This window comes from Chrysemys picta, chromosome 1, assembly GCF_011386835.1.
Source record: "Chrysemys picta bellii isolate R12L10 chromosome 1, ASM1138683v2, whole genome shotgun sequence".
Taxonomy (NCBI): Eukaryota; Metazoa; Chordata; order Testudines; family Emydidae; genus Chrysemys; species Chrysemys picta.
The window spans coordinates 147,703,465-147,727,641 of NC_088791.1; the positions used below are offsets into that span (position 1 = coordinate 147,703,465).

At 47.4% G+C, this 24,177-nt stretch overlaps 1 protein-coding gene across 4 annotated transcripts in view; it reads right to left on the reverse strand.

Annotated features, from left to right (window-relative positions):
- The window catches only part of SIDT1 (SID1 transmembrane family member 1), a 90,619-nt gene extending 67,897 nt beyond the window's left edge, over positions 1–22,722 (reverse strand). For 3 of the 4 annotated variants that reach the window (XM_024109740.3, XM_065586581.1, XM_065586607.1), the window contains exon 1: positions 22,199–22,722. In XM_024109740.3, the coding sequence (XP_023965508.2) occupies positions 22,199–22,405 (207 nt within the window). In that variant the 5' untranslated portion in view covers positions 22,406–22,722. Of the gene's footprint in view, positions 1–9,990; positions 10,141–22,198 lie in introns of those variants that run through there. The other variant, XM_065586591.1, reaches the window with a different exon arrangement.
- Positions 22,723–24,177: the final 1,455 nt, after the last annotated feature.

Sequence of the window (24,177 nt, forward strand, 5' to 3'; positions counted from 1 at the left end):
TTGCTCATCAAAGTGGGTTACTACCAGAACAATTGTAACGTGAAATATATTTTCCACTGATTTTCTAATTAATATTGTAATAAATGAAAACAATGGTCCATTGTCTTACAGCCAAATCTTGAAGACAGCTGAATATTTGAAAATTCCCTTGACTTCAAGTGAAGTTGCACATAGATCATAGAAGGGTTGGGAGAGACCTCAGGAGGTCATCTAATCAAATACCCTGCTCAAAGCAGGACCAACACCAACTAAATCATCCCAGCCAGGACTTTAACAAGCCAGGCCTTAAAAATCTCTAAGGATGAAGATTCCACCACCTCCCTAGGTAACCCATTCCAGTGCTTCACCACCCTCCTAGTGAAATACTTTTTCCTAATATCCAACCTAGACCTCCCACACTGCAACTTGAGACCATTGCTCATTGTTCGCTCATCTGCCACCACTGAGAACAGCCTAGCTCCATCCTCTTTGGAACCCCTCTCCCCCTTTAGGTAGTTGAAGGCCGCTATCAAATCCCCCCTCACTCTTCTTTTCTGCAGACTAAATAACCCCAGTTCCCTAAACCTCTCCTCCTAAGTCATGTGCCCCAGCCCCCTGATCATTTTCATTGCCCTCTGCTGGACTCTCTCCAATTTGTGGGGGGCCCAAAACTGGATGCAATACTCCAGATGTGGCTTCACCAGTGCCAAAGAGAGGGGAATAATCACTTCCCTCGATCTGCTGGCAATGCTCCTACTAATGCAGCCCAATATGTCATTAGCCTTCTTAGCAACAAGGGCACACTTCTTGTCCACTGTAATCCCCAGGTCCTTTTCTGAAGAACTGCTGCTTAGCCAGTTGGTCCCCAGCCTGTAGCAGTGCATGGGATTCTTCCTTCCTAAGTGCAGGACTCTGCACTTGTCATTGTTGAACCTCATCAGATTTCTTTTGGCCCAATCCTCCAATTTGTCTAGATCACTCTAGACTCTATCCCTACCCTCCAGCATATCTACCTCTCCCCCAGCTTAGTGTCATCCATGAACTTGCTAAAGGTGCAAACCATCCCATCATCCAGATCATTAATGAAGATGTTGAACAAAACCGGCCCCAGGACAGACCCCTGGGGCACTCCACTTGATACCGGCTACCAACTAGACTTCGAGCTGTTGATCACTACCCATTGAGCCCGACGATCTAGCCAGCTTTCCAGCCACCTTATAGTCCATTCATCCAATCCATACTTCTTTTACTTGCTGGCAAGAATACTGTGGGAGACCGTATCAAAAGCTTTGCTAAAGTCAAGGTATATCAGATCCACCGCTTTCCCGATATCCACAGAGCCAGTTATCTCATCATAGAAGGCAATCAGGTTGGTCAGACATGACTTGCCCTTGGTGAATCCATGTTGACTGTTCCTGATCACCTTCCTCTCCTCCAAGTGCTTGAAAATGGTTTCCTTGAGGACCTGCTCCATGATTTTTCCAGGGACTGAGGTGAGGCTATAGTTCCCCAGATTCTCCTTCTTCCCTTTTTAAAAGATGGGCACTATATTTGCCTTTTTCCAATCGTCTCGGACCTCCCTGATTGCCACGAGTTTTCAAAGATAATGGCCAATGGCTCTGCAATCACATCAGCCAACTTCCTCAGATGCATTAGATCCGGCCCCATGGACTTGTGCATGTCCAGCTTTTCTAAATAGTCCTTAATCTGTTCTTTCACCGAGGGCTGCTTACTTCCTCCCCATACTGTGTTGCCCAGGACAGCAGCGTTGGAGCTGACCTTGTCTGTGAAGACTGAGGAAAAAACAAAAAACAAAAAACAAACCAAAAAAAAAAAAACCAAAAAGCATTGAGTACTTCAGCTTTTTCCACATCATCTGTCTCTAGGTTGCCTCCCCCATTCAGTAAGGGTCCCACACTTTCCCTGACCTTCTTCTTGTTGCTAACATACTGGTAGAAACTCTTCTTGTTACCCTCCACATCCCTTGCTAGCTGCAACTTCAATTGTGCTTTGGCCTTCCTGATTACACCCCTGAATACTCGAGCTATATTTTTAATACTCCTCCCTAGTCATCTGTCCAAGTTCCCACTTCTTGTAAGCTTCCTTTTTGTGTTTAAGCTCACCGAAGATTTCTCTGTTAAGCCAAGCTGATTGCCTGTCATATTCGCTATTCTTTCTGCACATCAGGATGGTTTGTTCCTGCACCCTCAATAAGGCTTCTTTAAAATACAGCCAGCTCTCCTGGACTCCTTTCCCCCTCATATTAGCTTCCCAGGGGATCCTGCCCATCACTTCCCTGAGGGAGTCAAAGTCTGCTTTTCTGAAATCCAGGGTCCATATTCTGCTGCTCTCCTTCCTTCCTTTTGTCAGGATCCTGAACTCGACCATCTCATGGTCACTGCTGCCTAGGTTGTCACCCACTTCTATTTCCCTTACCAATTCTTCCCTGTTTGTGAGCAGCAGGTCAAGAGGAACATGGCCCCTAGTTGGTTCCTCCAGCACTTGCACCATGAAGCTGTCCCCAACACTGTCCAAAAACTTCCGGGATTGTCTGTGCACTGCTGTATTGCTCTCCCAGCAGACGTCAGGGTGATTGAAGTCGCCCATGAGAACCAGGACCTGTGATCTGGAAACTTCTGTTAGCTGTCCGAAGAAAACCTGTCTACCTCATCCTCCTGGTCTGATGGTCTATAGCAGACACCTACCACAACATCATCCTTGTTGCTCTCGCCTCTAAACTGAATCCAAACATGATCAGCACATATTATATAAATCCAGTTCTGTGATACTTCTTTTGCTAAATTTTCTCAACACCTCAGGTACTGTGGGACAGATTCTCTTGGTGTAATCTTTGTGCCACTCAGCACAAAGAGGGCTAGATCCTCGTTCATAAATGGCCATTGGAGAATACCTGCTAGCAGCTGCCCCACTCTATCCCAGTGTAAGTGACATATTGTGTGGCATGACAAAGCTCGCTCTTTACTGGCATCTTATATCAGCTACATGGCAACTTAACACCAGGCCAGGCCAGCACACAATCACGGAGCTATAACAGCTCCCTTCTGACCCTCCTCTGTGCACTCTGAAGGACTTGGATGCAGGGGAGAAATGAGCCATGTATATTTAGGAGGATGTCACTCATGGGCAGTGGATGAACCCCGGGCTCAGAGAGGCTAGACCCCAGCCAGGACCACCCCTTCTGCCTGAGGCCCTGCCACTCCCACCGGAGCCCAGAGTCCTCCCCACCCCCGAGGCCACCTGAGCCCCTCCAGCCCCGGAGCGCCAGGTTGGTGAGCAGGCGGCGCACTCTGCACCCCAGCCCCGGAGCGCCAAGTCGTTGGGCAATGCACACACACCCTGCCGGGCAGGTGACACAGCCTCCCTCCCCCAGCCCCGGAGCGCAGGCGAGCCCCCATTAGCCCCCCAAACCCATGTGCGGGAAGAACCTCCTGCAGCACAGCCTGGGAAGCAGGAAGGGGCCTGGGGTTGGAGTATGGGCAGGACCACACAAGGCTGTTTGGGGAGGCTTTGCCTCCCCCGGCCTTCGACACCTGCCGCCCATGATGTCGCTTCTTTAATAGTCAGATGCCCCTTTGAACAATGGATGTGGTATACTGGTATTTCAGAAACTGCTTCTCAGAGAAATAACTCAGGTACAGAATTTTTTAGATGTAGTAATGTAACTATGTATGTTTTTCAGGTGCTTCATCCACAAAATGTCTTAAGAGCACAAACGCCATGTATTCCCTGTACTGGATGTGATTTCTTTAAAGTATTATCACATTATTTCCCCCTCCGCCCCGCAACTGAAAATTTTAGTGAAATATTTTTAACTTGTATGCAGCTGATCTGAAGGTTATCCATATACTTCTAGTTAGATAAATATAACTAACATTAAAACTGAAGTGTTCAATAAGTTGACCAAAAAAAAAGGTGCATGTGGGTTTCCACGTGCGAATAACTTAATACAATTAAGTAGTAATGATACATGTACAGAAAGATGCAATATTATCTCTGGTATTTCATTAATGTAATTTAATTCTAACCCCCCTGTAAATATACCACACTTCATCATCTGCAGTAAGCTGCAGGACTAGAGCATAAGGCACATTCTTCATATTAAAGTTACTTTCTCGAACTATCTGGCATACAGAGTATGAACACAATACGACAAGATTTTACACATGTGCCTCTTTACTAAACAGTGCATTATTTGAGAAGTAAATACATGGTCATAGAATTAAATGCCATATCATAACAGACACATGCACAACAGGATAGATTTAAGACTGCACATCCACTCCTGCCTGTGCTGGGAACACTTATGAGATGTTTGCAGCACCAGTGACATGACCTTTCTATAGTTTATTGCACATGCTCTGAGGGCTCCATTGAATTTCTAACCATCTGAGAAGGGGAATCATTGCGATAGATGGAAGATAGACCCATCTGATCAGAGTCTATCAAACCCAGTAGAGGATGTACAGATGATACCACACCCACCTTTCGGCTCTGACTGTAGGCACTCACACATGAGGACACCGTCAGCATGTATACATCATGCCTGTCAGTACAGTTCAACAGCTGGGGTTGGAATATACATGTGCAGTGTGGTTCAATGCTAGGCTGGCAGGGGTATAATAAATCCAATGACCTAGGAAGACTTCTGCTACATGCTTGAGAGACTAACTATTGGCTTTGAAATGATGACAGCTGCCTTCAAATGAAGTAGTCATTATCAGCTATAAATGTGATTTAATTGATCTTAGTGATCTCTCTCCTCCCCATCCCCTTTCCCTGAATATGGTTCATACCACACAGTCAAACTGGCTTGATGGATTTCCTTTCACATAGCTCTGGCTGAAACACCTGCTGGAAATGGAGTGGTTGTAATATTACCAAAATACTAATCTAGGAGTACAATTGCAATATTAGGGCCTATAATCTGACTGTACAGCTAATGGTATCACTGATTAAGGAAGAGCCAGGTTTACCTAGATCAAACTTGACATACATTTTGAAAAAAGTGTTACTGTAACCTGAATTACTTATGTTATTTTCTTCTCCCCCTTTTGTTCCAAATAAAAGTAACTCTTGTTCATTTAAGCGGCATGGTTGGATGATTGCATTTTGGGAGAGCTAACAAGAAGTGCTAGTTAATTTAAAAAGATAAGTGGTCTCAATGCATTGTAACTGTGAAGAAGCCACACAACTCAGAGTTAACAGACACATACTCCTACATTCAACCTATTCTTGTAGGCTGGCCAGAAAAGCCATGGCGGGACACAAATTCATCTTGCTTGCAAATAAGGAACCAGATTCACGGTGGGGTCCTGGCAACAGAGGTTGGTGCAGGCGACTCAAGTGACCCTGTGACTTGTATTCCTCCCCCAACCCTTCTGATTTGATTAGTTTCTAGGCCTCAGGGTTTTTAAGCCTTAAAAGAAAGTGTTGAACTGATGGGGTCATGACTGCAACATGGGCGGTCAGATCTAGTGGTCAGGGTGGGAGTCAGTCCGAGTCAGGTACCAGGAGGTCAGAGTCTGAGATGGGCCAGTGGGCAGACCAAGAATCAGGTGTCAGGAGGCAGGCAGGGTCTGCTTACCAGGAGATCCAGGTCGAGGGCAGATTAGCAATTGAATAGTGAAGTCAAGGATAAAACAGGGTCAGGAGCTGGAGCCTAAGGTCTATCTCAAGCAGGGTCTGGAACAGACATGGGCAGGCAGTCTGTGTTATTGCTCAGACAGCTCCCTTCATGGCTTCCTGGTTGAAGCAGTGGTACCGGCCAATCAGTGGGCTATGAGGGGCCACCACTCAGGTCCTGCTGGGCAGTACTTTCTGCCAAGTCCAGCCTTGCAGGGTCCTCCCATGGGAGCCCAGCCTAAGCCTCCAATGGCATTGCAGAGGCCTGAGCAGCCCAGAACCCCCATGGTCATAACTTCCAGCCCTGCAGGTTCTAACAGATGGAAGGTGCTAGTGATTGACAGCTGTAGAGACTGAAAGCTTCACAGGTCCAGCCGATGCTCACTCCTCTATCCTTGATTTGCAGCACTGTTATACCTTTCAGGTCACTTTGATATTCTCAGCTCATTCTCATCCCCGAAACTTCCCTCCTCCCCCTCGTTCCTAAAGGGCGTGCAACCAAGTACAAAGCATGATTGTGGTTAGGCATCTTTAAGCCCCTTGGTTTTCAGTTTAAACCAATGTTTAATGAAAAATTCCCAGGTTTTACAAAAAGTATTATTTGTTTTTTCTGATTTTCACCCTACTTTTGTATCATTCAAATATATAAAAATAACTTGTTTTATTAGGAAAGTACAATACATTGCATGAGATCTGTGTATTACAATAATACATTAGTCTGTGTGTATATGCAAAGCTGCCTGTTGAAGTAAGGCTATTAGTCTAGAAGATACACAAAATAAAGCAGATGCGCACGCACTTCAGAGCTTGCGCGCGTGCCTGCTTCACATACTGATGAATCTCACACCCACCATGTACACATTTCAAGCTGTTAGCAGGTAACAGTCTAAAGATCTGACACACTAAAATGAGAAGAAAACAAAAATCTGTATCAGAATACGTTTCAGAACACAAGGAAGTATTTGAAAGCTTAAAAAAAAAAAAAAAGAGAGAGAAAAGGATGAAGATGAGTGTGTGCACTGCAAATGATGTGGCCCAATTATTAAATGTAAATATTTATAGACAAGTAGTTCTAAGTCTACAACAGTAAACTGTTTATTCAAATTAAAAGTTTTATTTGAGGATTAGAGATGTATTGTTTTCTTAAACTCGGAGGTGGCATTGTGTTTTGAGTTCTGTTTTAGTTCTGCAGCAAACCACATTGATGAATGGAATTCAAAGCTTTTATCTACTGAATACTTCCCCCCGCCCCGTCTTTCCATCCACCGAAATAAACCCCGATATTTACCCAGAAAAATTATTGATTTTTTTGCACTGATTTTCACCTACTTTTGTTGTTGTGGAAATAAACACTGAAAAATTCCCAGGGGAAAATTAAATAAAATAAAAACTGAAAATGAAGGGCCCTAGGCATCTTTCACAGTTTACTCTACAAACACATTCCAAACAGTTGTCATTCTCATAGGCCTTGCCTACACTTGAAACTGCCCCAGTTTTAGCAATTGGTTTGGCCAATGTACATGGCAGAGGGGCATTGCTGGCACATATCACATTGTTACATGTGCAGGTGAATGAGCTCCTGCTGGTGTGGCTGATGTGATTAGGTCCTATGATGGTGTCCCTTGAATAGATCTGTGGACAGAGTTGGCAGCGGGGTTTGTTGCAGGGATTGGTTCCTGGGATAGTGTTTTTCTTGTGTGGTGTGTAGTTGTTGGTGAGTATTTGCTTCAGGTTGGGGGGGCTGTCTGTAAGCGAGGACTGGCCTGTCTCCCAAGATCTGTGAGAGTGAGGGATCTTCCTTCAGAATAGGTTGTAGATCCTTGATGATGCGCTGGAGAGGTTTTAGTTGGGGGCTGTAGGTGACGGCTAGTGGCATTCTGTTACTTTCTTTGTTGGGCCTGTCCTGTAGTAGGTGACTTCTGGGTACCCACAGACTTCAACAAGAAACTGCAGAACTGGAATTAATTTGCAAACTTGACATCAGCAAATTAGGCCTGAATAAAGACTGGGAGTGGCTGGGTCACTACAAAAAGTAATTTTCCCTCTGTTGATATTCACCCCTTCTTGTCAACTGTTGGGAATAGGCCACTTCCACCTTGATTGAATTGGCCCCGTTAGCACTGACCCCTGACTTGGTAAGGCAACTCTCATCTTTTCACATGCTATATATTTATACCTGCTTACTGTATTTTTCACTCCATGCATTTAATGAAGTGGGTTTTAGCCCATGAAAGCTTATGCCCAAATAAATTTGTTAATCTCTAAAGTGCCACAAGGACTCCTCATTGTTTTTGCTGATACAGACTAACATGGCTACCCCTCTGAAACCTATGAATAGCTAGTAATATGACATACAGGAAATGCTTACTAATGATAACATTATAATCTGTTGTCTACATTCTCCACTTTTTGCATCACTCTAGGTCACTGTTTGGACTGCTTCTGTCCTTTTGAGTTTGTGACCCCTCCAATTTTGATGCCCTGCGCAGATCTGATTACAAGAGAATTTCCTTCAAAGAAAGGCCTGAAGCAGATGCATACAGTGCTTGGTTTTATAAGCTTACTTGGCCAAAGACACCTCAGGAAATTCCAAGAGGCACCCAGACCAGGTTATTACTAACAGGAACGGTCGCTGCCTGAGGACAGATGCTTCACAATTTTGGCAGTCACAGCTTCATGAGTCACCTGGAAATGCTCTGCAGATATTGCTGGTCCTTGGCCTCAGGTTGAGAACACTAGTCTGCTGTATAAAGTATGTAGGATATACAGACAGCGAATTGCTTTGGAATCCTTTGTAATGATTCCAAGTATTATCTCCATATTACAGGTGCAGACACTGAGGCACAGAGAAGGGAAGGGACACACTGAGGAGCACCCAGGGAGGCAGTAACTGAGGTTGAGGTCAGAACATCTCCTGTCTGATCCTAGAAATACTGGAGTAAGAGGAGAGCTGTAGATACACAGAGATGTAAAGTCTCTATTTTTACCTGCACATTGCTTACGTTCTTTTTACGTTTTATCAGGGCCGGTGCAAGGAAGTTTCGCACCCTAGGCGAAACTTCCACCTTGCGCCCCCCCCAGCCCTGCGGCAGCGCCCGCTCCCCCCCCCCCCGCGGCATCTCCACCCCTGCCTTGAGGCGTCCTCCTCCCGCAGCAGCTCCCCCCCACCCCAGGGAGCTGTGCGGCAGCTCCCAACCCCAGCTCACCTTTGCTCCGCCTCCTCCCCGAACACGCCACCCCCGCTCTAATTCTCCTCCCAGGCTTGTGGCACCAAACAGCTGATTGGCACCGCAAGCCTGGGAGGCGGGAGAAGTGGGGCAGCGACGGCATGTTCGGGGAGGGGGCGTAGCAGAGGTGAGCTGGGGTGGGGATCCCTGCAGCAGCTCCCCCCCGCCCTGAAGCACCCCCGCGGCAGCTCCCCATCCCCCCGGCCCGGGGAGCCGTGCAGCACCTCCCCACCCCAGCTCACCTCTGCTCCGCCTCCTCCCCGAGCACGCCGCCCCCGCTCTAATTCTCCTCCTAGGCTTGCGGCACCAAACAGCTGATTGGCGCTGCAAGCCTGGGAGGGGGAGAAGTGGAGCAGCGACTGTGCGCTCGGGGAGGAAAGCTGTAAAAAAAAAAAAAAAAAAAAAAAAAAATGGGGGGCACCGCTTGTTGGCGCCCCCAAATCTTGGCGCCCTAGGCAACCACCTTGCCTTAATAGTAGCACCGGCCCTGCGTTTTATTCTACGCTTTAGGTCGAGCCCTACTGGTGCAATACGGGACAGCCCAGATGCCATCCTGAGCACTCCATCCAGAACCATGGCTTGCTGGCATCCTGTTTAAAATCCAGCTGTCCTGAACCTGCCTCATGCACCATTAGTGTGAACACTCACACATTCCCAGAATACCAGCTAGTCCAGAAATAACATGGGACCACCTCCGCAGCATGACTTGACATGCCCGGTGCGTATGAGATCACACCATACAGAGCATGCCAATTTGCAGAGCATATCACTCTAGCCCCACCAGTGTGACCTCAGATGCCTAGTGTGTGCGAGGTTACGCCAGCAGGGGTGGAGGGGTGCACTCTTCAAATTGGCATTCCCCTGGCCAATGCCAGACAAACCCAAGACTGTGTGTCTCAGTAGCAGATGGGGGACAAACTACCCCCAAACAAAGGACCGTCTGGGTCAAAAGCGGACGAATGGCCTGCCCACGCACTGTCATCTCCCTTCCTGACAAGGCTTTGCCTGCAAACACAGACCTCTAAGCAATCTTGCTTGTGCAAGTCGGTAAATTATTAATCCTCCTGTCGTTATCTAAAGTCAGGAGCACTAACCTCACCCGTGAAGCACAGACCTCTCCCGGGCTGCACCCTTGACTAACCTGTGCTGCTTGTCTCCGGTAGGAAAAGCTATTATCCACCTGCAGCGCAAGGCCCAGGAAGTGCCGAGCTTCCCCGTGACCCTCACACTGGAGAATGCCACAGTGGGGATGGCAGCGCTGCAGTGGCAGCAGCATTTCCCATGGGGCAATGTTATCAGTTCTAGTTAGATTCACATTCTGGGTCTGCTGAGCCTGGGGGGGGGGCAGTATCAGGGGGGCAAAGCCTGCTTCCCTCTGTTGGGGAGCAAAGAGCACCCCAGTGAGGTTCCTCTAATCAGGCAGGGAGGATTTGGGGGTATGGGTTGCACACTTCCTGGGTGGCAGAGGGCTCAACTCTACGGTCTCCCAGAGGGAAGCCTACTACATGGAGCCTCCTGTTGGTCATAGGGGTAGGTAGTGGAGATGCAGTGCCTACTGTAATTACTCTGCTGGAAGGTGGAGGAAAGAGGAAATGTCTCCCCTCCTTCCCTCCCCCCGCAGGCTGGGGAAAAAGAGGGTTTGGGCCTCAGTGCAGAATCGCTGATGCAATCCCCTGCAGATGCTAGGGACACTTGTGAAGTGAAAAAGGGTAGAGAGAGGTCTCACGCTTCTCCCTGCACCCTCCCTCTACGCAACAGCAGCTGCTTCCTAAAGCACAGACCAAAAATGGGACCATTTGAATGTGAGAGATATCTACAAAATATGAAGGAGATTTTAAGTGACTCATTCAGATGACCCCATTGTGCTGAAAATAGCCCCTCCCCCATACACACAATTAGTATCACCCCTGCTGCAACCATCCCTGCCTGCCCCCTCCCCATTCCCTACCAAAATTCTCATATTAAAAGCTCAGGAAAAATCCTGAAACAGAATCTTTGTTTCAATGATATGAAGTAACTGGCCAGATATGCAGTGAAGGTTCCTGTCCATCCAGATGCTTGCTACCATGGTGATGAGGGCCAGGTAGCGTGCCTCCCATTACTTAAAATGACACCAGTCCCTCTCTTCCTTCCCTTTGATTTTTAACATCTGAATCTGAGAACGAAGGGAGGGAAAGCCTGGATGCACAGAAGTGAGATTTACACTTGGCTGTGAGTGGGGCAAGCTTATTGGTCGGTCTTATTCCTCCTGGCTGTGTGTTCCATATTCTTGGTCCAGCTCTGGCTCTGTGTTTTAATACAGAAGAGACAGATGTCTAGTGTGTTACCTCAGTGTGCCCTTGTTGCCAAGAAGGCTAACAGCATTTTGGGCTGTATAAGTAGGGGCATTGCCAGCAGATCGAGGGATGTGATCATTCCCCTCTATTCGACATTGGTGAGGCCTCATCTGGAGTACTGTGTCCATTTTGGGGCCCCACACTACAAGAAGGATGTGGAAAAATTGGAAAGAGTCCAGCGGAGGGCAACAAAAATGATTAGGGGGCTGGAGCACATGACTTATGAGGAGAGGCTGAGGGAACTGGGATTGTTTAGTCTGCAGAAGAGAAGAATGAGGGGGGATTTGATAGCTGCTTTCAACTACCTGAAAGGGGGTTCCAAAGAGGATGGATATAGACTGTTCTCAGTGGTAGCAGATGACAGAACAAGGAGTAATGGTCTCAAGTTGCAGTGGGGGAGGTTTAGGTTGGATATTAGGAAAAACTTTTTCACTAGGAGGGTGGTGAAGCACTGGAATGGGTTACCTAGGGAGGTGGTGGAATCTCCTTTCTTAGAGGTTTTTAAGGTCAGGCTTGACAAAGCTCTGGCTAGGATGATTTAGTTGGGAATTGGTCCTGCTTTGAGCAGGGGGTTGGACTAGATGACCTCATGAGTTCCCTTCCAACCCTGATATTCTATGATTCTATGATTCATCCGCTGGAGATAGAAGTAACATCCTTGGGGAGACACAGAGTCTATCGGCGGAAATGTGCAGTATGGTGGGCAGTAGGGTCTGGTGCCCAAAACTTGGCAACTCCTTGCTTAGGGCAGACCACACTTAACCAGCTTTAATCCCTTTTCCACCATAATTATTTATAGATTATACAGCAAGCATAACCTTTCACAGATTTAACAACAGTTACACAAGTGAGCACATACTGATACTCCCATGTGTCACTATGAATTCCAATTCCAAGAGTTACTTTGTCTGCCTTATCTTTCGCAGATCTGTAATTGACTTTTGTGCCAAAACAAAAGCATTCAATTACTGATGTAGCTGAGGGTGGTGAAGCACTGGAATGGGTTACCTAAAGAGGTGCTGGAATCTCCATCCTTAGAGGTTTTTAAGGCCCGGCTTGACAAAGCCCTGGCTGGGATGATTTAGTTGGGGTTGGTTCTGCTTTGAACAGGGGATTGGACTAGATGACCTCCTGAGGTCTCTTCCAACCCTAATAGTCTATGATTCTAAATGCCTTCCCTCAAGATAGAGCAAGTAAGCTAATTAAAACCATAGAAACCAAGGGACATCACCCCTATCCCCATCCAAGAGAGCAGCACAGTGCCACTGCCGGAGCCCTGCTGCCACTACCCCGGGGCAGCAGGGCTCGGGCTAGGGCTGGGGTAGCGGCGGCAAGGCTCTGGAGGTGATTTAAATGGCCCAGGGCTCCAGCCGCTGCAGGTAGCCCCAGGCCCTTTAAATCCCTGCCAGAGCCTGGCTCCTGGGGCTCCAGCAGCCGGACTCAGATGGGGATTTAAAGGGCCCGGTGCTCCTGCCACTGCGGGGAGCCCCTGGCCCTCTAAAGCGCCACTGGCTCTCCAGCAGCGGGGCTCGGGCGGCGCTTTAGAGGTCCTGGGGCTCCCCGCAGCGGCTGGAGCCCTGGGCCCTTTAAATCACCACCGGAGAAGTCGGTCCAGTCCAGCACGGCATACTGGCTTACTTTCACCTCTGGTCCTAATAAGCACGGCATGCCCTCCAACAGCTAGGCTTTATCTTGGAAGTTGCCTGCGATAATAGAGGAACTGTCCAAGGGCTTCTTGCTGTAAAAATATGAAGCAGAGCCAGGACTGACTGGGAAAATTCTGCTCTACACTCTCTCTTGGCTCTGAGCTCATCTGCTGTGTTCATTGCCGGAGCCACCAGCTAGAGCTGGGCCCAATGTACTTTTTTTAATTTACTGAACCTGAGCGTCTTCTGTGTTTGAAGGTGGGTGGAGAAGTCAGGCAGCTGACTAAGGGTGACAGCGCCGAGTGCCACGTAAAACATGTCATGAAAGGAGAGGAAAGATAAATATTGACAGTTTAACCCTATCACCATCTCCTCAAGAGCGGTATCAGGAGAGTGTTTGAAATTCATTCTCAGCAAGAAAATGGAAAAGATTATCTGACTGCAAATGCACACAGCTAAAGGGACAAACGTGGCTTCAGTCCTTAATAGCCTAAACTGAACTCTTGTCGAAGTGGAAAACTTGCTGCCGCAGTACTTAGACAATGATGGGAAGCTTGGTTTATGGGAACAGGAATTTGAGAGAGAAAAAAGGAACGTCTGTTTCTGCTGCAGGAAGGAGCTTTAAAGAGGGTTACTGCAGCCATCTAACATGAGACTGTGGGAAAGGAAGGTTCTGGAGCACCTGAATACATCCCCAATAGCCTATCACACACGCTCAGCCTCCTATGCCAATGCCTCCAAGTTCAGCCTGCAACAGTGCTTGGTCCTGGGCCTGACAAACTGAGGGCATGAAGCCAAAGCACGGGGCAGGGAACACCTCTAACGTGCAGGCACACAAGCTGTTTGAGTTACAAAGTTCACCAGGCAAGAGACAGTGCTGCAGAAGGGGCAGAATCATGCCAATTTGGAGGTGACCAAGAGAGACAGGCACAGTAAGTTTTAAAGCACCTCCTGAAACCAGAGAATTCAACTGAATTTCAGTTGAGCTGGGAGGCGGTGGCAGTGAATGAACTGACTGTCAGTGCAGAATGTTTCTCCTCCTCCCCCTACCACTGTTTTGAATGACATAAATCTGAGTGCGAAGTCATTGAAGGAAAATAAATATGGAACTCCAAGATGATGCAATTTCTGCCTCCCTACCTTCTCTGTAAATTGTTGTTTCCTATTGCTAATCCTCATAAACTCTTAGTGTTAAGGGCCTGGACCCATAAAGGGACATAGGTATTGTTATGCTGAGCATTGCAATGCCTAATTTTTAGGCCCCTAAAAAAAAAAAAAAAAAAAAAAAAAACTCATCACTGGAACAGTGCAATTCATACAGCCTGTGCTAGTCACTTCTGCTCCTAGACAATGAATGGGAAGAGAGAGGCACCATGGAATGCGATTCACCAAAGCCAGCATGCTAGGTGGGGAGCGGCCTAAGTTAGCCAATGACAGATGCTGATGAGAGGGATGTATCCTAAGTTCTGCCCCACTCATGGAGCTAGTCACCTAAGTCTGGGCTGCAGGGAAGTGCCTGTCTTTGTTTGTGAGCCATAGCCAGGAACCCCTCTCCTGGAGTCAGGCAGGTTAAGTCATTTCTTGTAAGAATGAGGTAGGCATCTACCTTGCTCCACACAAAGTCAGGGGAGGTGGTAGGGGTGCCCACTTCATTTCTTTTAGCCCTGTGGTTAGAGCACTTACCTGGGAGGTGGGAGACCTAGGTTCAGTTCCCCCCTCTGTGTGATGGGGCAAATGGGTTTGAACCAGCATTTCCCACCCTACAGGTGCATGCTCTGACCACTGAGCTATAGGATAGTCTGGTGTAGGGCTCCCTCAATCTCTCCTGTTGAAGCTTTTCCGTTGTGTACAACTACTTAAAGAGTCAGAGGGCCAAAGAGAGAGAATGAGAAGGACTCTATAGTCCAGTGGTTAGGGCACCCACCTGGGTGGTGGAAGACCCAGGAGCCATTCCCCCTGTTCCAGTGACCTGCACCACCAGCAGCCAGATTTGGAATGAAACCTGAACCAGTAGCTGGCCTCTGAGCACTTTGTCAAAAACTTGCTGCCAAGATGAATCATAGAATATCAGGGATGGAAGAGACTTCTGGAGATCATCTAGTCCAACCCACTGCTTAAAGCAGGACCAATCCCCAGACAGATTTTTGCCCCAGGTCCCTAAATGGCCCCCTCAAACATTGAAGTCACAACCCTGGGTTTAGCAGGCCAATGCTCAAACCACTGAGTTATCCCTGTTCAGAGCCACAGGGGTGGGGAGAGGGAAAGTTTGATCCACTAACCCTATTAGAACCAGCTCTGTTGTGGCCAGGGCTGGCTCTCTATTAGGAAGGGGCCAGGATATGAGCAGACTGTTGGAGGTGTTCAGAATCCAATGCATTTGCCCAGGAAAGGGAAGCTGGAGACAGGGCAATCGTTTACAAGATAATTAGCACAGAGTCTTGGTTTCTCGATCATCCTTTGACTATCACACTCTTTTGGGGGTCCAGCAGGTAAGTTGCCTACTCTAGGAGAGGTGCTCATGATTTTGGTCACTAGGGGGTGATGCTGTTCTTTACTGGATTTCGCTAGCCATTATGTCCAGTGGTCTGAGGCACATATGATGGCCCAGAGATCTCTCAGAGCTTCCATTTTATGCATTTGTGCAATTGGTCCAACCTCTGTCAAGGAGGGTGAGGTTCTGATTTCTGTTCTAGCTTGTCATCCCTCATGCCCAGAGAATGTCCTGTGTGGAGTTAATCTTTGAAGGAAGTAGCCAAAGCTCTGCACAGAGAAGACGGTTGGATGTACAATATGATTAATGTAGTTTGGGTGACTGGCAGAGTTTATGGGGATGAAGAAAGTAGCTCTCTTGGATTCCTCCATAACTGTGGCATATTTCTTTCTGCACAAAGTCCCTGGGTTGTTGTTGTACAGGAGCAGGATAGATTCTCTCACCAGCTGCATGGAGCCTTCTCTGTTTTGGCCAGCAGAGTATAATTCACTAGGACTTAGTAAAATTAACTGCTACTTCATATTTACCCTCTCCTAAGCCCTGAGGTCCCCAGTAAGGTCATCATTTGGATGTTTACTTACTTAATTGCCTGAGGGAGTTTTGCAGGGCACACAACTGGCTTTGTTATTTGAATACATTTGTGCCAGAATGCACTTGTGTAAGAATGTAAAAATTAATAAAAACCAATTAACAGTTCCCCATTAAACAAACAACTATACAGGTAGCAAGGTTAGCAATTTCAGAGTGCTGCTGGGGAGACCGCAATGAAGGATTTCCAGCTGTTTGAGCAATGCAGTTGCTAGCAAGGCTACATGGGAAAACTCAGATGAGGTAGTCAGCCTTCCAGCCATCTAACAATTTTGTTAGCTCCTTAGGGCAGGGACCATGTTCCCTTTTGTGTGCCGTATTGTGCCAACATAAGAAACATTTCAGTTTTGTTTTAATTTTCTATTTTAAAAAAGTACGTGCAAAAAATTTGTAGTCCCACCAAACACACATTTCACCCATTGGTTCCTCCAGTGCCAGAACAGCCGTGTAATTATTTCCAGGGCTTGTACTGAAACAAAAGAGAAGTGCTGCTATTCTAAGCTCCTCCCTTCCCATCATGGCTTCCTGTGTGCCTTACTTCTGCCAATCAATTACAGTCACTATCTCAGCTTTCCTCTGGCTCTGTGCTGCTTTCCCTCTCTTAGGAAGAATAACCTGGCCCTCCAGTCAAACTGGACAAAGTATTTGGGCCCTTCTGCAGCGATGTCCATGAGCGAGCAAGCAAGCAAAGGGCAGAAGAGAGTGGCTTGTTCCACTCAGTCCCCCTCCAGAGAAGCAAAACAATGCAGAGTAGCCTAGTGATCAGGCACAGAGCACCTCCTGCTGCTGGCTCCAGTGCTTCCAGACCCTGCAGCTTGCTGGCTTTCTACCTTTTCCTCAGAGACATGACTAGTTTTGTGACAGACAATGCAGCCAATGTAGTTCAGACAAGGAGAGTGTTGCATGCGAGCCATATGTTAATATCACTATTTGGTGCACATTCCTAAATTACCGTCAAAAAGACTGAGAGAAACAATATCAGGTCATTTTATATATAGGCTTGATCCTGCAGGGTGATGTATGTGGGCTAGAAGTTTATGTTCGATAGGAGCCCAAACGAATGGAAATCTATTACAATTGTGGACATTATACAACCTGATAGATACTAAGAATACTGTTATTCCCATTTTACACACAGGGCAACTGAGTCACAGGAAGGCAGAGTGACTTTCCTAAGGTCTCACAGCCACTCTCCTGCAGACCCAGGAATAGAAGCATCTTCCCTGGTGCTACAGCCACTAGACTCTGCATGCATGTATGAGAGAGATGTAGGTCTTACACATGCCATCTCTTCCTCTCACCATGTGTGTCTATGCCCAGCATGGGAAGCGAGTGACTAGAGGCGCTCAATGTATCTTGAGGTCAGTCAGGCCCAAGTCCTTTCTAGAAACCAGAGAGGTGTTGGGAGAACCAGCTAGGTACAACGGTCCTGCTTCCATTCTGCCATCCAGCAAGAGCATAAGAGAAGTCTAAGCCCATCTCCCTGGCTGACTGTATTCCAGGCATGCTGGCAGGCATTCTGCAACCCAGCAGCCACAGAGATGGGCATGGCTGACTGGAGTCTACACAAAGTCTGCTAGGCAGGCCCGCCAACAGCAATTCCAGGCCCTAGGGCAGGTGCTGCGCCTGCGCTGCAGGGCACGCTTTTCCAGCGCGGCCCAGGCTTCCAATGCCCACCCGGCTATCTTCGCCACTGCCGGTACCATCCCACGCATGCCTAGGAGTCCTGCGGCCCACCTGGGTAATTTAAAAGGGGCTGGGACTCCCGGCCACAGCGGGCCCTTCTAAATCGCCCAGATCCCTGGGTAATTGCCCCCTTTGCCCACCCCCCCCAATCAGTGGGCCTGCTGCTAGGGCATATGTTGACCCACAGGTCTTGTCATTATTACTTTGGTTCTCTGAATTTTTGTCTCCTGCTTTGTGTATCTGCCCTCAGAACAGTGAAGGGAAGAGGAGTTACCCAGAGGTAGGGGGCCAGATGAAGCCTGTTAGTATCACATTTTCCCTCTGCAGCCCTTCTAGGAGTAAGATACGCCTGCACTCAACACAGACTTGTTTCAGCAGGGTGGCGCGGCGCTGCGGGGGTGTTTCGGTGGCGCAGCACTCGGGGGGGGGTTGTTATGGCGGGGTGGCGCTCTTTTTTTTTGCTTGGGGTGGCAAAAAAGTTAGAGCCAGCCCTGACGCTACCAGACGGTAAACTCTGCTGTATCATTTTTTAGCACCGTACAAATCCTGATAGCTGCTCAGACTCTTGAGGTTCACTGAGCCAAAGCGCATAATGGCTAAAGGATCCTGAGAGGTTCCGTTACATTACAGCTGTTGATCGGGTACAAAAGGAATCTGCCCACACACGTAGAAGTCTCAATTTAAAGTGAAGCCTCCCTCCAACCAGCAACCAAAGAAAAAGTGAGACCACAAATACCCTAGGACAGACCTACCTTTCAGAATCAATTATGGGATCAAACACAGACGAGTGTACACCCAGCTGTGCTCAAGAGCCCCCATATGATTGACCCTAGCATAGCCTCTGCTGCTGGTGTTGTCAGTGGCTACTGGTGTGGTGCTCTGCTCTTGTTCGATGATGATAACAGATGGCTGCGTGCGTGTTTCCTCTGTGTGCTGCCCCAGTTTGCGCAGATAGCTGACACAGCAGACCCCCGAGAGAACCCCCAAAGACCACAGACTCTAGTAAGGTACGAAGGAACCCGAGCCAGGTTTATTGTCAAACGAAGCACAGTAATAGTTTCCTGTAGACTTTACAAGACATACTACGAATTTGTGACCCCTGGCAATGGACACAGCTCAGTCAGTGGCAGGACTTTCCACTGCCCCCTAGGCCAAAGATGTGCACTCCGGGACCTATTTTTATACAGTTACAGGACAGATTACTCATCCCTACTGACCTATTGAAGTACAGCCCCTTGACTCATTGGGGGCTGTCTCCCTCTTTGATCATGTCGGTTCAAACAAATCTATCCAACATGTTGTTCTTTTGACCCTGTCTTTAAGATGCACCTGCCTGTTCCTTGTTATCTCTGTGGAGCGTTCTGATGCTACCTTGGCACAAGTTCCTCTTATTAGCACTTATGTGTGGATGCACCTGCTTCTAGCAGCCCTCTTCTTGCCAACTTCTGTGAGAGGGGCCTGCCTCTGGCTCACAGCCCAACTGGAAGTTGGCAATGCCTGGAAGTACTTTGGTTCAGGCTTCAGGCCCCAGACTGGGCCTCTGACACAAGAGTTTATGTTTCAGGGCCTCATCTTACTACAGCTGGTTTATATCCCCACCTTCTGGGGGAAAAAACATGCCTGATACCAATTGCCCCTAATAAGTCAGAGTTTCTTGGAGAATACTGACAAGGCTAATTGATGCCAGCAGTTGTAGGGCTTCTGGCTGAATAAACCCAAGCTCACTAGAGGCTGTGCTTGGTCCATCCTGGGTTCTCCTCACATTAGAAGCCTTTTAGAACAATAAAGTTTTTTAAATGACTTTCTTCCCTGTGCGCGCCCAGGGCTATATTTGAAGAATTTATTAATTTTTAAAAATAAATTTAAAATGAAGCTTGACTTTAGTTACTCAAGTATCCAGACTTCTCCATCTTACTGAAATTCAGTTGTTCTCTGCAGGTTTAACTTCAGTGCAAAAGTCTTTGTGCTGAAGTCTGATGGGACATTGAGACAGGTGTTTTTGGATCACAGCTGCAATGGCCCCTGGAATTTGCTGGCTCTCTCTTGTTGCAAGAGCTTTGAATTCTTGCAATGGCATGAAACTAGAAGGTGGGCTTGGGATGTACCAGACAGAGTTTGTTAAACATTTGGGAGTTAGCATAGGCTGTTTGCCTACCCTGATCACTATTCCTGCCTATGGGCCTATTTTTAAAGGTTGTAGAGTGCTGAATGCCTCTATAACATATTAGAAATTAATTTAGTGATTTTAGTTAGTTCATTTTACTGAATCTGTATTCTCTACTAACAGACCCCTCACTCTACAGAGTTTACTTGGCTAGCTATGCACTAATATGGCCATCATCATAGTACTAAATCACCTTGGGAAGCATAGCTCAGATCACAAATTAGCAAAAGACCCTGCAATAATGCTTATTGTTTATACATGCACTCAGCCTCCTCAATCCAGTGCTTCCATGAACCAGGAGAGCAAAACTTGGTTAGATCACTACCATCAACAAAACACTGAAATAGCACTTTAGCCTTAATGGTGGATATATTTTACATAACACTTTGGAGGGGGAGGCAGAGAAGGAAGGGAAATCCATAAAGTGCTGGATTACTTTATATTCCAGAGTGCAATTTATTTTAAAAATCCCAATTTTTTTATTAGCATCCATTAACACCTTTTTTTTATTAGAGAGCATTAGAAATATAGCTTACAAAAAATATTCCCTAATCCATTGTCCTGTATAATTGAAGACAGGACAAGTCTGTCCATATTGGTATGCTTTAGGACAGAGGTTCTCAAACTGTGGTCTGCGAGCTCCATTCAGGTGGTCCGCGGATAGTTCCCTCTAAGGTGCACACCTGGGTGGCCTCACACAAGAGAAGGAAGGGCCACCCACCTAATTAGTGGAGCCGTGCAGGCGTGGCTCCACTAATTAGGTGCCTGGACCCTGGAGAAGACACACATGTAAGGTGAGGTGGTGGCCTTGGGGGGAATAGGTGGGAGGGGGGAATTTGGGATGTGCAGGGCTGCGGCAGCCAGAGAAAAAGGTGACTTTCCCCAGCTCCAGGGCTGTGGCTGCTGGGGAGAGACAGCCCTCCTTCCCAGTCTCAGCTCTGTGGCTGCTGGGGTGGGGGAGAGACCCTCCTCCTTCCCAGCCCCAGCTCAGGGGCTGCTGCGATGTGGAAGAGAGGGCACATCCCTTGCATTAGAAAGGTAAGACTACTGATATTAAAATATGAGCTGTGTGCTTTTATTTGTAGAACAAAAAAAGTTAATTATTATTGAAGTTTTTATATATATATATATATATATATATATATATATATATATATAGTGCTTCTATCCAAAGCACTTTACAATACTTGGCTAACAGTACAAACAACATTTGGAAAGATCATTAAGTGGTCCACCGAGACCCTCAGCAATTTTCAAGTGGTTTGGGGGGGGGGGGGGAAGGAGTTTGAGAACTACTGCTTTAGGACAGTCATTTTCAGCCTTTCGTTTCTGACCCCTTAAAATTTTCAAATGGAGGTGCAGGCCCTTTAGAAATCTTAGACATAGTCTGCGGACCTCAGGGGTCCATGGACCACAGGTTGAAAACCACTGCTTTAGGATGTAAAGGTACTATATTAATGTATGAGATAAATTCATATAGAACTATGATGATGGGGAAAGACTTTTAGCGTTTAGATATTATAGGGAAGGATGCTGCAGAAAAAGCTAGGATAGAACATATGTTTCCTCCCACCACCACCAAAATTAAGCACACCTCTATCAGACAACCTTTTCCCCCTACTGTGAATCATCTAAATGACTTGCAATAAAGACCCTTACATCTCAACTAATGATCTGTAGTCCCATGTCTCAGAAGAGAATGCTGATCTTACTTAGACATTAAAGTGTGAAAAATGATACTTACAAAAAGATTTGAGGGCATAGATGTTTTGCCCATGTATTCGTTATTGAATTCCACTATGGCCTTTAAACATTAACCACAGGAAGTTGGGAACAATTAGAAAAAAACGGTATGTTGTCTACATAATTGCGTTGGTATAGCGCTATCATCGCAGCTGATGTGACCTTATTAGGATAGCATCAATCTATGCAATTGAAGGCTGCCACTTCCTTCCTCCTGCCCAGATAAATCGGTGTAATTTTTCCTTTTATTTTAGGAAATTCAGGGCTGAGAGGGAGCCCTGGTAAAGGCTCAAAGCTGCAGGTGGGGACTGGGGATAGATAGTTACATCACAATAACGTAATCCCCAGAAAAAGAGGGAGGGGGCATATGCAAAGAACAGCGGGGGAGAGGGGTACATACATTTCTTGCTTGGGTGGGAAGCTAACGCAGCGCGGGGTGGGGGGGTTTAGAGCCCATGCATTTCCTGCATTCCTGGGGAGGGGAAGCAAGGCACAGAGCACTATGTTGGGGAACAGCACTCCCTGCATGGCTGGGAAAGGAAAGGATGCCAAATCCAGGCAAGTGCTCGGGAGAGGAGTGGTGAGGGTGCTGTGACCTCCCACCCTAGCAATAAGTCTTCATTCAGCCTGGCAGCTGGGCGGGCTCGTGAGGTGTCTGGAGTGGCTGCCAGCCATGGAGGCTGGGCAGCCCTTACCTGGCCCGGCTTGCTGGTGTAATTGAAGGAGTAGATCTCCTCGCGGTTGATGTTCACCGTCCCTGCGTAGATCCGGTCGAAATCCGCCGCTTTGGTGGGGGTGGGTCGGCTGCTCCTTCCCCCAGCCCCGGTCTGCAGCTCTTGCGGCAGCACCCCCAGGAGCCAGGGCAAGCCGCAGAGCAAGGCGAAGCCCGCGGAGCCGCTCATGGTCCCCGCGCCGCGGCTGGCTCGGGAATACAAAGTGCCCTTTTAAGCCGCCCGGAGCCCGAGGCTGGCTACAGCTCCGCGCCGGGCTTCCCGTGCGCTCGGCTGCTGCCCCATCCCCGGCTGCGCTCGCGAGCCGCGGCTGCTGCTGACACACTGATAAAATATTGATACCGGGGCCGGACTGGTTTTTCTCCCCTCGCCTTCATTTCCTCCCCTGGAGGGGCTGCGGCTCGCTTCTGCGCCCGCCCAGCTCCAGCGCTGCCTTCCTGGAGATTTGTAAAAGATCAAGCAAAATGCACATTTTAAAAAAAAATCCTGCGTGGGAAGTTGGAAAGCCAGCCCCGAGGGGGAGGTGATGCAGTCAGACAGCCCCTTCGGAGCCCCGCTCTGCCCCCGGAGAGGGAGAGGAATCCAAAGCAATTGGCCTCGGTGTAATCATTTTTATTACTGTTCCCCCCCCGCCCCCCAACTTGTAGCCCAGTGGTTTCCAAATGGGATCGTCGGGGGAGGGAAGCTAGGACTGAAAATAGCGCTCAGCGCCTGGGGACCGTATTTAACCCCCATCTTTAGCTTGTTTAAAACCGACAACCTCTTTCCTGCAGAGATCCTGGCTTTGTATTGCCTCGACCAGCTGAGACCGGGAGCAAGCTCAAGTCGAGTAAAACAAATCCAGGACAAAATTCTGAAGAGCAGATGCCTTGTCGAAAGCAGGAAACTGTCAATAACAAGACCTGCCTTCATATCATAACCGTATAGTTCCCATCTGTCACACAGACACCCCCAGTTATTTTACGAGTGAAGAGGTTTTATAAAATGTATGTACATATTCAAAGGAGCCTCTTTTAAAACAGAGATCTTAAATGCTGCTCTTCTAGCTCTACTGACTGTTTGAGTTATCCGGACTGGAAATCAAATACTCAATGCAATCTGGTTTCCCCGTGCTGCGAGACTGACTGCTAAGTGTCCGCGCCTGCTGCACTCAATTGCTTCAGACCTAGCGCCATTCTGATCAATCGCCATTCTAATTTATGCTCGGGGCTACCTTTTACTTTAAAGAGAATCCTGGTTTCGTGACACTACAGACCAATAGACGTGACAGTCTATTTGAAAGTCAGCAGAGGTCTAGTCTAGCATTTTTTTACCGGTCAGGAACATTTCATGGGTAAATGCTTCTGCCGAGGAGAAAGATCCAAGATACATTAGCGCCTCTTGGTGAGTCTAAATGATTTTTATTCTGTTCTTTAAAAGAAGACGCAATTTGAGCTCCGCCTCAGCCACAGGTGATTTAGAAAGAGTGCATCAGAGTCAGCAAGAGCCGTCATTTAAAAAACAAACAAAAAAACGTGGAGGGAAAATACAAGATGATTTTACCTACATATTTTAAATGTTCACTAAAACACAAAATTTGGAGCAACCTTATCATATAAATTATAATCATACCTCGTACTTCTCTAGCATCTCTTCATTTGAGGAATTCAAATGTTAATTCAGAAATCAGGTTTGTTTATAAATTAAAGGCAAAATTATTCTCACTGTTAAAAATTTGCACCTTATTTCCAGTTTGAATTTGTCTAGCTTCAACTTCCAGCCATTGGATCTTGTTATACTTTTGTCTGATAGATTGAAGAGCCCTCTATTATCATGTTTCTGTTGCCCATGTAGGTACTTACAGATTGTGATCGTCACCCTTTAATCTCTTCTTTGTTAAACTAAGCAGATTTTGCTCTTTGAATCTACAGTAGAACCTCAGAATTACAAACACCTCAGGAATG